Source organism: Epinephelus moara, chromosome 11, assembly GCF_006386435.1.
Source record: "Epinephelus moara isolate mb chromosome 11, YSFRI_EMoa_1.0, whole genome shotgun sequence".
NCBI classification, from domain to species: Eukaryota; Metazoa; Chordata; class Actinopteri; order Perciformes; family Serranidae; genus Epinephelus; species Epinephelus moara.
Window position 1 is genome coordinate 12,494,560 of NC_065516.1, and position 14,670 is coordinate 12,509,229.

The 14,670-nt window shown below is 41.6% G+C and overlaps 2 protein-coding genes across 3 annotated transcripts in view; both read left to right on the forward strand.

Moving 5' to 3' along the window:
• Positions 1-599: 599 nt before the first annotated feature.
• LOC126397686 (patched domain-containing protein 3-like) lies at positions 600-8,478 on the forward strand. Its single transcript, XM_050056619.1, has 4 exons — positions 600-1,319; positions 3,496-3,617; positions 6,178-6,323; positions 6,630-8,478. The coding sequence occupies exons 1-4, from the start codon at positions 600-602 to the stop codon at positions 8,201-8,203; spliced, it is 2,562 nt and encodes an 853-aa protein (XP_049912576.1). The 3' UTR covers positions 8,204-8,478.
• A 4,907-nt stretch (positions 8,479-13,385) lies between these two features.
• The window catches only part of gpr158a (G protein-coupled receptor 158a), a 100,344-nt gene continuing 99,059 nt past the window's right edge, over positions 13,386-14,670 (forward strand). For both annotated transcript variants that reach the window (XM_050056612.1, XM_050056613.1), the window contains exon 1: positions 13,386-14,624. In XM_050056612.1, the coding sequence (XP_049912569.1) occupies positions 13,747-14,624 (878 nt within the window). In that variant the 5' untranslated portion in view covers positions 13,386-13,746. The remainder of the gene's footprint in view (positions 14,625-14,670) is intronic.

Sequence of the window (14,670 nt, forward strand, 5' to 3'; positions counted from 1 at the left end):
GAATGAAATTAACCGCGGAGAATTCGAACAACACTACAAAATGGCAAACACACTATATAGTGCACTATATCCATGATAGGGAGCGATTTCGAACACAGCTACTGTTTTGCTGCACAGTTACTGACATTTACAACACACAGTATAGTTGAACTGGAGCTGATCTCCAACATAAGAAACAAGCACGTGCAACAAGATTCTTCTTTATTACCTAGTTTTTATTTCAGTATTCACATGTAGCTGCCTGATGTTTTCATAAGGAATACCAATGATGTGGCAGAATGCACTCTGATGTACTTATGTAGTTACTTAGTATTGGCACACTTACATCATAAAGTAATAAAATACGTTTTCCTTGCCTGTGATTTTGCAAGTCACATTTTTATCAGGTCTTATCATTTGTCTGTTTGAAGAGTTGATTATCACCAAGAGGCACGAGATTTCCAGTAACACCACATACTTTTCCCCATTGTTTTAGTTTCCTGGTATTTTCAAGGCTTCATTGACCAAAGAGACTTCCTCCAACTTTCCAAAACAGGTGTGTGCAGCCTTTAAAAGGATGCCATCCCTCTACATGTGTGCAAACTGTCCAACTGTGCAAGATGGGCTGCAGACGCACTGACTGCCTGGCAAAGCCTCTGTCAGGGGTTTTTGAGAAACTTGGATCACTTGTAGGCTCCTGTCCTTTTTATTTTTTTGTGATTCCCCTTATACTCTCAGCGGCGCTCGGTGGAGGCTTCACTTTTCTCAAAGACAGGGAGGACAATGACTTTGAACGGCAGTACACACCCACAAAAGGACCCTCGAAGGCAACGAGAGCTTTTGTCAGGGAGAACTTCCCTTACAATGACTCCATGTTTTCAGAGGACAGGCTGTACGACAAGGGCAACTTTGCATCCCTCATTGCTGTGTCGACTAACGGCTCAAATATACTAACAAATCCAGCCTTTGAGGACATCATCAGACTCAACAATAAGATCCTTAATATCACTGTGAACAATGGGAGCCTTGGATTCAGCGAGTTGTGCGCAAAAGCCAATGGAGAATGCATCTCAAACATCGTCCTGGAAATTATTAGCTCTAATGAAACTGATCAAACCAACATCACCTTCCCCGTATATACCCACAGATCCAGCTCAGTGTTCCTAGGCTCTGTGCTCGGCGGGGTTATCACAGATGCCAACAACTCAGTCGTAAGTGCTCAGGCTGTAAAACTCTTCTACTACTTAGATAACAAGGAAAGCACAGCTGACGCCTCAAAGTTATGGCTGATAGGATTTAAGAGACTGCTATCAGATGATACGGGCAGCAAACACATTGACGTAAGTATCAAACTGCTTTCATTAGTCTTTCTGAAAAACTTTATGTATTTGCCACTGCTGTGTGTGATAACTGTTGAGCGTTTTTGTTTTAAGTAACAATGACTGAATTAATGAAGAGACACAAAACTACCTCATAAAATAATCAAAAAAAGATACAAAATTACCTCAAAGTGACATGGAACAACTGCAAAGAAACACAAAATTACCATAAAGGTCACAGAGTTACCTCAAAGGGACACAAAATGACCAAAAAGACACGACAACAACAACAAGAGACAAAACCCCCACAAAGTCTGTGTATCTTGCTCCTACGTAAGAGAGGTGGTGGAGCCTTTTGCATGTCTGTGCTCCAAGACCCATTGTCCCATAATCCACCCGTGCTCCCATGAGGCTTTGACGTGTACCAATTGAGTATTTTCAGCTTTTCAGTCAGTCGTAGATGGTCAGTCAAGACCATCTATGAAAAGTACATTCCATTTTTAAAACATTTTGATACTACTCTTATTTTTTTGACAATATGTTATAGATCATTGTGCAAAAAATGTATTTCATTTTTTTTCAATCAAACGCTTCTTTTTTGACAGTGATGTATATGAATATCATAATGGAAAAGTTGTCTGCCTGGACCACAAACAAGACTTCTGAAGAGCTGTTTTGAATGAATGCTCTGATTTTAGGCTGATATTGGGCTGCCAGCTTTGCACTTAGCCAGTGATGACTACAGATGAAAACTAGCTGCCTAACTAAACTTTTCTTTTTTATTCTACTAACTTTTATGCTCTGCACCCATATGAAAAACGTACAACCAGGAATGACTCACAAGTCTAAATTCCCGAAAGACTTTACACAAAATTTTCTGATTCTTTCAATTCTTTATCCTTTTAACTGTCCACTTTCATTTTCTGCTAAACTGATCTTCCTAAGTGGTTGTCTAATGCAGGAGTAGAGAATCTGCAGCTCTTTAGCCCCTCTCCAGTGGCTCCCTTTGGCACTGACTAAAAAATATGGAAATGATGGACAATTTTTTGTGGCTTTTTTGATAGGACAGACTTAAGCATGAAATGGGGGGGGGGAGAGAGAGAGAGAGGAATGACATGCTGCCAAGGGTCGTGGGCTGGAATCGTTTCATGGCAGCAAGAACACTGCCTTTGTACATGTGATGCCCGCTCACACCACTGAGCCACTGAGTGCCCTGAACAATTACTTTTAAACATTTTAATTTTTAGTTATCATTGTTGTTGGCTAAAATTATTCTTACATTTTTCCAATTGTAAAAATATGTTGCCTAGACACCAAATAAAAAAAGTTTCAACATTTTGTCAGCTATAATGTGTGCATCATACGTCTATGGCCTGGTGCCTTTTCCTGTAATTTTTTTGAATCTCAATAGCAGTGGCTAGTCTTGAGTCTTCCCAGTGAGGCTTGCTATGAATTCCAAATCCAAAAAAGGAAAATTCTTGGTGAAAAATAGATACATTAACAGTGCATGAACAGATTTGTTTTTTCACCACCAACGCTGTAACATTAAAGTACCAAATAATCATAAATAGCCTACTGCAGAGTAGCCACAATAATACATGTTAATGAATGCTTATTTAGACCTATCAGTAATGTTGATAGGCTATATTTAGATTTAATAGGCTGTGTTGCTTACAAGAGTAAAGATTTTAAAACTTTCTTGTGCCATCATGCATATAATTCTGGTGGAGAAAAAAATTATTACATTTTATTTTATGTAGATTCAAAAATGTTAAGTCTAAAAATATTTGCATTAGAAAAAACAGAAACAATCACAAATTGTGACACGTAATTAACTCCTTGAACACATTTAAGACGACAAAATGGAGGATAACCATCACTGTAATAAAGGTGGATTTCATCTCATAGCTGAACATGCTGCTGCACTTAGATATTAATCTAAAATAAATTCTGTCAATATGGAAAAAATAAGCATATAGATGCTTTTTCTGAACATATTAGCCACAGCCTGTCTGCTCTCACTGTATCTTTACACCTCCTTTTCAGATAATGCTATTGGCAGTGTTGCAGACACACTTGCTTTGTCCTGAAATCCAAGCTGTGCTGTCACACTGGTTTTATTGCTGTCGTGACATCCATGTGTAAACACTTTTTGTCTGACTTCACGTTGGCGTCTCTCTGCTGTACTCCATTGTAGGTGTCTTACTACACCTCCAAATCCAGGCAGGAGGAGATTGACAGTCACACCACAGATGGCTTCCCTTTATTCCTCATCACTTATGCCTGTGCTATCACCTTCTCACTGATATCCTGCCTGAGGTAAGGAGTGATCAGAGACTGTCTCACAGTGAACGATTTCCTGACCGTGGGCCAAGTCCGAAACACACAGAGCTGTTGTTTATCAAAGTGACTGGTACAGGAAAGCCACATGCAGGTTACATGGAGTTATCCTAACAATTTCAGCATCGCTGTGTCCAAAGCTACAATTAAAAAAGGTTTTGTTTTCATTCATATTAAGTTCTATTTTTTTAGCTATTTCAATGTGTATTTAAAGATTTAGCTTAGTTTCTGTGAGGTACAGCTCAGGTTAGGAATTTTATACAGGCTATGTCTGTAACAGCTACAGTAGATTGGGACTGTACAGGAAATGGAAAAAAGTACCTGATAATTTAAAAAATTATAGAGCTGAACATGAAGCTTGATATACTGAAGGTAGTTTTTTTTCTCTCCATCAAACTTGATTGAGGGCCCGGTATACGTAGGCTAGCCTACTATATTAATTTCCCCAGAAGTCTTGTTGTTATTGTTGTATGCCTACTTTCAAAACTTTATCGCTGGTTTTAAAGCGAGACTATGTATCTTTTGAAAGAAGAAATAGCACAGTCATCCTATTACACATGAAAGGTTGAATTCAGCAGCAAATTAATGCACCCTGTCTCAGTTCAGCAGACTCAGAGGTTTTGCTGCTACAGCTTTAATTAGTCTGGAATGACCAGTAGCATATAGTGGCTAATGTTAGCTAATGTTAGCAAACTTAAAAATAAGGATATATATCTTTGTAATTGACTTTTTAATTTTTTTTTAACTTCATGACTCTTCTTTTCTTGTGCTACTGCAGGTGTTAGCATTTAGCATGTAAAGAGCAACTTAAGGTCCTGTTTACCTTACATGTTAGGCAGAAAAATGAATTGTGAGAATCCCTCAGGGCTAATAGATATGTTGAATGTATTAACTTCTTCATAAAACATTTGAAAATCAGATTTTTCTTGAAAGGTTGAAACCTGCATTGTTGACATCCATGTTTGCTTGCTAGCAGTCTATTGCTGTCTCAAATCACATACTTCCGTTAGTACACTTCCATGTAGTATTCTACGTGCACTATGTACTTATTGGCGTAGTGTGCAAATTTCGACAGGGTAGTGTTGTCTCAAACCAAACACAGCCATTGTGCGCTCACCGGAAATGACGACAGCAAATTAGCTAGTTAGCAAACTAGCATTAGCATTCGCGTTATCGTTCGCAGTACTTAATCATTACAGACTGCTAAATTAACCCAATAAACATACTGCCGGCTTATACCCGACAACAGTATAGTGCTGCTTAGTGCAAAAAACACATGTATTTGTACAATACGGCGACGTTCGCAGTCGCACAGTCCTCTGCCGCCATATCCTGTTTGAAAAGTGGTCCCTCCCCTTCCACTATGTAGCCAAGATGGCGACCATTGAGTGCACCATCCGTGTACTCATAGTGCACTGCATTTTTCCATATTTCTCTGTGTGAACGTACTTATGCACTCAAAATGGTAAGTGTAAGTACAGAAGTACGCGATTTGAGACAGCATTCTCCTTCCCTTCCTTTGCTAACACATTGCTGTGTGTCTTGGTGCGTTGCTAATGTTGTGCATGAATGCGCTAAAAGATGGAATTCATTGAACATGCCTATATTTTTGGTGAATGATGAATAGAACGCATCAGTGTTATATTATATTTTCATATTGTACACTCACAACAGTGAACGATGCTGGTTTTACAGCACCTGAGTATTTATGGCATTGACACGACACCGGTAGCCTCCTACTGAAGCCAGTTGTATGAATATTTGAAGGACTTTTATGAACAGATTAGTAAGTTACAGATTCCAACAGAAAAAATCTCTCACATTCACGCAAAATGTGTCTGAAAAACAAAGTGCGAATGTCAACCATATTTGCAACAAATTTGAAACGAGACTTCGAGTTGAGGCACCCAATCAGTCTTTGGAAATATATGTGAATGATGATCACAAGATTCTATTTTATTTAAAGAAAAAGAAAAAACAGATGACAGCTGTGTAAGTTCATTTGTTGGGAGGGTGAATCCAGTTCAAAATTCAAATTGTTAACTATGAATGTGAACTGGTTCATTTTAATGTGTGTAAACTGAACTTTGAGCTCACATAAAACACTGGTTGCTACCACTTATAGATCAGCATTATAGTGTGAAACGTGCACATGCATGAGAACAAACCATATGAGGACACCACATAAAACATTGCCTCGTACTGTATGTACCCGCTGACATCACTGTTTGGTGTGGTAAAGGTGTTACATACTCAAAGGTTTCAACCAAAGAGGGCAGTGGAACACCATCTTTTTACCTTGGTATTAAGTTAGGCCTACTCGTCAAAACCTTTTTAGTACTTGCTAAAAATGAATTTATTTAATGAATTTATTTCACAAATCTCCGACATTAAGCAGGTTAGTTCTGAGGCTGCTCAGGTTGAAGGTTATCAAGATAACATTTGTATAAATGGACCTCACTTACAGTATATTTTTACTGAATAGTTAAATGATTTTGCTTTCTACACCAATAACATCCTATCTCTACCTCCGTGACAGATTGGACAATGTGAGGAACAAGGTGTGGGTGGCCGTCTTTGGCGTCTTCTCCTCTGGCCTGGCTGTCCTCTCCTCTTTTGGCTTGCTGCTTTACATCGGAGTGCCATTTGTTATTACAGTCGCAAACTCTCCTTTCCTGATACTCGGTGAGAAAAAGCAGCCTTGTCCTGTTTTGTTCCAGACTGTAGTTTTAGCTTGTAGTTTGGCGTGCAACATCCATCAAGTAATAATGCATTTACATAAAAGTAAATGTAAAAAATACCTCTATGGTGTTTTGCAAGGCATTAAATTGAGCAGTATTTGAACCGCTTCATGTGGTCTTAGGTAGATTAAACTGCAGCACTCCATCATGTTTAATGAGCATTTTATGTTTTACTGTAAAATCCTGTAAAATGTTTAAAGTCTCACAAATGGGAAACTCATTAATTTTACATCACTGATCATTTTTCCAGGAATCGGTCTCAACAACATGTTCATAATGGTGTCTGACTGGCAGCACACCCACGTGAAAGACTCAGTGCCGAAGCGGATGGCTCACGCTTACAAAGAAGCCATCATGTCCATCACCATCACCGCCCTGACCGACGTCCTCAAATTCTCTATCGGCGTCATGTCCGACTTCCCAGCCGTGCAGTCGTTCTGCCTCTACACCAGCACCTCCATCATATTTTCCTACATCTACACGATCACCTTCTTTGGAGCCTTCCTGGCTCTAAACGGGAAGCGGGAAGCCAGCAACAGGCACTGGCTGACCTGCATGAAAATACCATCAGACAATTCTGATCATCATTCTGAGATATATAACATCTGCTGCGTGGGAGGCGACTATGATAAGAACACTGGAGCAGAGAAAAAACAAGCAGCGAGTAATTTCTTTAAGGATTACTATGGCCCGTTTTTGATCAAACCCTGTGTCAAAGGAGTTGTAATCTTCCTTTATGTGGTGTATTTAGCTGCAAGTATTTATGGATGCTTTCACATACAACAGGGGATTGAGCTTTATGATCTGGCAGCTGATAACTCCCACGTTACCAGGTTTATTATGAAGGACAGGGAGTATTTTTCAGGTTATGGTCCATCTGTGATGTTAATTGTAAGTGAGGAATACCCATACTGGGATAAAACTAAGAGGCACCAACTTCAGGAATGCATAGAGGACTTTAAGAAGCTCGAGTTTGTAGATGAGGATGTCTATTCATCCTGGCTGGATTCTTATTTGTCATATGGACAAGAAACACATTTAAACCTTAATGATAAAGATGTTTTTCTCAAAAATCTATCTCAATTTTTTGATGTATTTCCTTTTTTCAAGCAAGACGTGAACCTCACTGGAGATGCCGTGTATGCATCCCGCTTCTTCATTCAGACCGTCGATATCACTAATGCCAACATGGAAATTGACATGCTTAAAGGTCTCAAAACCACTGCAGGCAAATGCAGCACAGCATCTATGTTAGTCTACAATCAGAAATTCATCTTCTACGACCAGTATGGCGTCGTAGTGAGTAGCACGGTTAAAAACGTTGGCGTGATCACAGCTGTGATGCTGGTTGTCTCCCTCCTGCTGATTCCAGACCCCCTCTGTGCATTGTGGGTGACTTGTTCGATTGGCTCAGTGACTGTAGGGGTTACTGGTTTCATGGCGCTTTGGGACGTCAGTCTCGATTCCATATCCATGATCGCTTTTACCGTCTGCATCGGCTTCACAGTCGATTTCTCAGCTCACGTTTCCTACGTCTTCGCCTCCAGCAAGAAAACGAGTCCTGACGACAAAGCTGTGGATGCTCTCTCCAGTTTAGGCTATCCCATACTTCAAGGGGCCCTGTCCACCATTTTAGGGGTGGTGGTGTTGGCAACGTCTGAATTTCACACATTCAGAACATTTTTTAAGATCTTCTTTCTTGTCACGTTTATCGGGATGCTTCACGGCCTCAGTTTCATCCCGGTAGTTCTGACGTTAGCAACATGCAGTAGCTCACAGAAAGATGAACGTAAAGACAAAATTTTTAGTATCAGCAAACTATGACCACAGTTACACTGCATGTGTAGGTAGTTAGACATATTAGATAGGTACATTTACTTGTAGATCCATTCATAAAAATGTTTTCATTTGCTGGAAAGAACATGTTTAAGTTAAGCTGTACTATATTTTGTAAGTTATTTGTTTTGTTGTTGTTTTTTTAATGGATGAGTTTAACAATTAACAATTTTCACTGGTTTTGTAAATAGCAATTTTGCATCCAATGCAATGGAATTTAATCATATAGCGAACTATATTTTATACGTGACAGTAAAGCCTTCTGTTTCACCCTGAATTGTTTGTTATGTGTTGTTTCTGTGAGGACACTAGGACTGTACCCAGCTCAGAACTATATCAGTCATCAGATTTGGCTGTTCAATACGAATATTCAACTAGTTGTTCCTTTTTTTCCATATAGAGTTTGAGGGTTTGAGTGGGTTTCGGCACGACAATTAGAGTGACGGTGACATTCACGTAATATAGTGAGCAAGCCAAGTTAGTCTGGGATTTGTGCAACATCTGTGTTGATACTAGATATCAAACAAATGCCAGAGACTAAATTGTATAAGGTTCCTCTGTTGGTTTACGTTGCTGTAAATTCACCACTTCTGAGCAGAAGAAAGAAAAATATCTCTGAGCCTGACCAGGTGGGGACTGACCATTGTTTCAACAGCCTAAAATTCCAAAGCCCTGTTGGTCTGAAAAACATCCCACTGGACCAAATGTCCGACAGCTCGTTACAATGCTAGTTGCAGTTCTGTTTCTCTGAAAATACACACTCCCTGCAGTTACACAACCAGAAAAAATCAGATTGTACATTTCTGGAAACCAGGGATATGTTACATTTATCAACAATGCTGTGGTGAATGTGTGGTTAGGTTTAGGCACAAAAACCACTTGGTTATGGTCAGGAAAGGATCATGATATGGCTTAAAACACCTGCATTTGGTGGCACAAAAGTTGCTGGAAAAGCAGGGATGGGTCAGGGAAAAACACCCTGGATCTGTGCCTCAAATGCCACAAGGAAACCAAAACTAACTGCAGCTCTGTATTTTTGAAGAAATGGGACCTTAGAGCAATTGGCATTTGTTATTGTAATAATGGACTGTCAAGGAAATGGGCTTTCAGTCAGACATTTTTTGGACTAATGGGGCTTCAGAATTTTAGGCCATTGTAACAATGGCATGGCAATGACCGGGCAAAGCCTCTCTTCCCCTGGGTAGCTGCCTCTTTCTCACTCAGATTCACCCTGGGTCTGGGTCAGGCCCCTACGAGGTGTGACAGGCTTTAAAGGCAATTTTTGTAAAGGCCAAACTATAAATTTACAACTTCTGGTCCATCAAGTTATGCCATTGGCCCCCAAAGACTTTTTCCCATAGACTTACAATGTGAAAGATAATGGAGATCAGTGAATACATTTTTTGAGCATCACAACCCACACAAAATAAGTCATTTCACTGTGGGGATTTGATCCATTTTGAAAGTCTAAAAGAGTCGCACAATTAATTCCTTCTATCCCCATTTAATCAGGGAAATCTTTTTTTCTTTTATCTTTTTTTCTTCATGCACCACTTAGCAACTTTCATAGGAATGAACAGGGCCCCGCCTCCAACACTGCATCCAGGTCTTTTTTATACTTCATGGTCTGAGTTTGCAGCTGCCTGCACTGGAGAGAAGCATGAAAGTGAGGAATGTTTACTCTGCAGCAATATCTGGGGAACATCCCCAGAAGTGCACACTGACAAAACAAACAAAAAAGAATCTCAGTTGACTGAGGGATCGCTGACTGATGATTTCAATCTTTGACTTTCAGGGAGCAGCCCTAGTAGACACTGACACTTATAACCAGCTGTTCCAATATACTAATTTTAGCAGTAAATGAATATGTGGCATATTTAAATTCAATGCAGCAAGGCCAGTAACATTTTATTACCATTACTGTGTTGATTAAAATACAATGCCTCTCATTAAGCAACTCGGATCAAAATTTGTAATAAGTAGGGCATATTAATGTGCTGCTAACTCTCAACTAGACTATAACAGCGTGAAACACCACCTGCATAGTCTAAACAATCAAACCTGTCATCAGGGGCAGAAAAAAAGATTTTCACTTAAGGTTGTCGTACTTTTCAGATGTCTCATTATTCAAAACTGCATGTAATTAAGCTGCACCACAATTTCTCAATTCCAGGAATTGGTGTTGAGGACATATCGTACGTCTCCAACTGGCAACACATTAACATTAAGAACCCATCGCCCATGCAGATGGTTCACACCTCAAAAGAAGGTGCTAGGTCCACCTTCGTCACTGTCATCATCGCCACGACACCAAGCATTTTGGTAGCAGGAACATCAAAACTAGAAGAGAAAGAAATGTTTCTGTTAGGGTCAGAGAAAGACTGAGGATGACTGAAGTTGAAAAAGAAGTTGGTACCTTGAATTCATGCAGGCATCTTTGGCAAGTAATGAACCCAGATGCTAAAAGGATACAAACAAACAGGCATTGATTTGGGGGTTTCTACTGATGCACAGTTCTACAGTGAGGCGTCTCTATATACTGGCCGTAAGGTTATACAGGATCAAGTTTTCCCAATTATTTTCTGTACAGTGTCAGTATCAGGATTTCAAGACAAGTCAAGCAAGCAGGCTCTTGGATGCAGCTGTACGTGCTGTAGGTTGGTCAAGAAATCCACGAGGCCTTCAGGTTCCAGCTCCCAGCATCCCTGGTGGCCCATGCATTGTGCAGGTCGACTCTCAGCTCTGTCACCCTCCGTCACGCCTGTCTTCCTCGCCCTGGTATCCAGGACGAGATGCCTCTGGCCCACACAGCGTGACGTGACATGCCCCTACACCCAGGAGAGAGATAGAGAGAGAGACAGCAACCTTGGAGCTTAAACTAATAAGAAAGAGAAAGACTGATAGATCGATGACAAAGTAAAGAAAGAGATCAGAGCCCCCCCTTTTTGTTGCATAATAAACCCCTTATCCCTCTGTGTAGTTGCTTGGCTAACATGTGAAGGAGCAGCAGCTTGCATCAACCATAAATGAGTTTATTGATTAGAAACGTATAGGTTTCAGGGGAGTTGGTTCTAAGAAATGGAGTCCCAGTTTTATCTAAGACTAAAAAGAAAACAGTTGTATGGTTAGGCATTACGAAGAATCATCTATTTGGTATGTTATAGTTTATTTTGCTGTTTTCTGGGAAGGCTTTTCATAAGATTGTGGAGCCTGGCTGCAGGGATTTACTTTTGGGCCCTCACACTTCTCAGGTGTAGTAGTTGCTCTGATGAGCTGCCTAGACTTGTGCAACTACCGGACAGAGCAGCACATGAAGCTAGATGGCGGGGCTGTCACATGTGGTTAGGTTAAGCCATAAAAGCAAGTGATTTGGGTTAGGAAAAGATCATGTGTTGACTTAACATGCTTTTCAGGGTGTTGGTGGCGTAGTTGATAGAGCAGGTGCCCCATGTACAAAAGCTCCGTCCTTGCTGCAGCAGCCCGGGTTCAATTCCAGCCTGCAGCCCCTTGCTGCATGTCGTCCCCTCTCTCTGTCCCCCTTTCACACTAAACTGTCCTATCCATTAAAGGCAAAAATGCCCCAAAAATAATCTTAAAACAACAACATGCTTTTTGTGGCACAACCACTGCAGGAAATTGTGCGATGTGTTGCCAAAAACAACCAGTTTTGATGTTTGTTGTTCTCTAACATCCACCATCCCCTTCTCCTCCCTATAACAAACTCAGCTCATATACATGTAAGCAGAACTACATCACTTTAGAAATGTTGATATGGTACGTGTGAAACATACAAAATGTAATGTATGTGGGAGTTGCAGAAACGTACAATGCCACCATTTCATTCTGGCGCCTAGGGTGATACTTCCACTCCTACTGTGTTTGTTCTATGTATGCTGAAACAGGACAGGCTTGTCCAAACTGTTGCCACAAAGCAGGCAGCACACTTTTGTCTTAAAGACCAGGGCTCTCCACACTGGCTTGCAGTGGGCGGGGGCTCAGTTGGAAAAAGGTGATGTCATGTATTTAAATGCACCAATCAGGATTTAAATTAGAATCTGATGACAGTTGATGTGTGGTTTGACCACTATTAATGAAATGTGACCAAACCACAACCAAACAATCCTATTTAATCACATTTACTTAGTTTGAGTTTGTGTGTTATACTCTAAACCAATAACACCTAAATATGTTGTTTCTGCTTTTTTATCCTCATGAATATATTTTCTATATCTCACAGAAGATTTGAAACCAAGTTTTGAGGGGATTTAATTGAATTTAAGGGGTCTGGTCCCCATGTATTAGCAGGGGTGTCCCCAGATCTGTGTATGTGATGTCCTCCATCACATATCTTGCAACAAAAAAGCCCCAGAGTTCCCTAATATGCCCCTACCTTTATTTCCTTTTTGTTTCCCCTATTTTTGGCCAAATTGTGTAATGCAAAAATTATACATGACATAAAGTTTAGGATGTAGTATAGGATGATGTGAATATCGCCCATAGCTATCATGGAGGTATTTATATATGAAAAAACACATATCATGATTAATCCTATTGACAACCTATTTGTCCCCAAATACCTTAAGAAACACCAAAACAAATTAAAAATAAATATGCAAAAATAGATACTACTTTCTCTTAACCATCAGGGAATTCGATTTTTCAATATTTCCTGAAATGATTTGACAGCTTTAAATTAAAGTGGGTGTAACTGAGCTTTTGTACAGTGATCAACAGTGAGAAAACGACCCCTGAATGCCAAAGTGAGAACAAATCTCTCCCTATTGATCCAAATTAAGTGCTTAATTTTGATAAATCAGCCGCCGCTGACTTCATCACTTTCAGCACCGGACAGCTCCCTCACGGCTCCACCGAACACTGCGCCGTGATTGACAGAAGAAGCGGCCATACGCGGATCAATGTTGCTTCTGGAGCCCTATGAGATGATGGAGAAGACGGGCTTTGAGAGCGCGCAGCTCCTGATGTGTCTCTTCGTGGCTTCTGTAGGCCTACTTAATGCTTGTTGTGGTCGGAAGAGGGCGGAGTGCGTTTGCCATCCAAGTGAGAAGCTCCCTGACTCGGTGCCTCCTGAAAAATATATAAATATAAGGATAACCTGCCCCCTTTACCCCTCCCTTCCTCCTCGTTTTGATTCAGCCTATGTAGCCTGCGCGCAGAGGGAGAGCGGCCGCCGCACAGCAAATCCAAGACAGTCTTGTCTACAGTGAGACAGAGAGAGGTGGGGGGAAACAGCTGCAAGCGGATACTCAACATCAACAAGCTGTATGAGGCATCTGTGAAGAAGAAGAGGGGATTTATCACGGACAGAGAGGGGGTCCCTTCCGTTTCCCCCCCTCCTTTGCTTTTTGATTCCAAGATCAGAGGCGTGGAGCTTGCAAGAATATCCTACAAGTGGTGAAGCGATGCTTTAGCGGAGCAATTTGGCAGATTTTTTTTACAACACGCCCGCCCAACGACACTGTAATTCCGTGCAGCAATCCCCCAAACATCTGTGGACGCTTTTCTGCAGGGAGATGGCTGTTTTCCGGCTGTCGTTGCTGCTGCAAGTGGGATTTGTGATCGGATCAAACCATAAATACGCGGAATGGTCAGCGCATGGGGAAGATACCAGAGCACGGGAGGCGATTTACGGCGCTCAGACGCACCGTCGGCAGCTGGCGCATCTCCGTGCGCCTTATCCTCCACCCGGGGAGACGGCGGAGGTGCCGCAGAAAATCGAGGAGCATCTCCCCCGGGTGGTCACGGCTTTTCTTCACACGGGGGACTCGACCACATTAAAGCACGCCAACTGCTCGCGGAGGTACGAGCTCACCTCTCTGCGGGGAAGGTCACAAGCCACCCCGCATTACTCCATGAGCAGCGTGTTGGATACGGTGCTGCACGCCACAAACTTCCTCAACATGATCTTGCAAGCCAACAGGTCCAGGGAGCACAGTCTCCGGCGAGACATTGAGTGGTATCACGCCTTAGTGAGGAGTATACTGGAAGGAGACGCCAAGATTCACCGGGCGGTCGTCACTTTTAACGCGGATTCGTCCGTGACGGGGCCCTCGGTGCTTCTCCAAGCCACCAGGGCCGGCGGAGAGATAGTCCTCCAAGACCTCTCCAGCATGGCTCACCACCATCTGCACAACCGCACAGTAGACACAGAGTGGTACCACGATGTCAAAGACAGGAAGAAGCCCAGTTTCCATAAGAGGGTGCTGAGCCAAGATATCAGATCAGTTGACAATTCTTTAAAAAGAGGAGAGAGTTTTATCCCGGACAAGACGCATGTCAAATGGTCTGCGCCCTACCTGGAGTGTGAGAATGGGAATTTTGTTCCCCGTTGGCTTTTGACCTTATCGGCTGCTTTCTATGGCCTGAAGCCCAACCTGGCTCCTGAATTCAGGTAGGCACACAGATGGTTGAAAACTGAGCACTGATGTTATTGTATG

Bases quoted from the DNA above. Each gene is read 5' to 3' on its own strand.
- LOC126397686 (XM_050056619.1), top strand. From the start codon at position 600: ATGGGCTGCAGACGCACTGACTGCCTGGCAAAGCCTCTGTCAGGGGTT. The intron at 3,618-6,177 runs GTAAGGAGTGAT...CCTCCGTGACAG, and splicing joins TCACTGATATCCTGCCTGAG to ATTGGACAATGTGAGGAACA. The intron at 6,324-6,629 runs GTGAGAAAAAGC...TCATTTTTCCAG, and splicing joins CTCTCCTTTCCTGATACTCG to GAATCGGTCTCAACAACATG.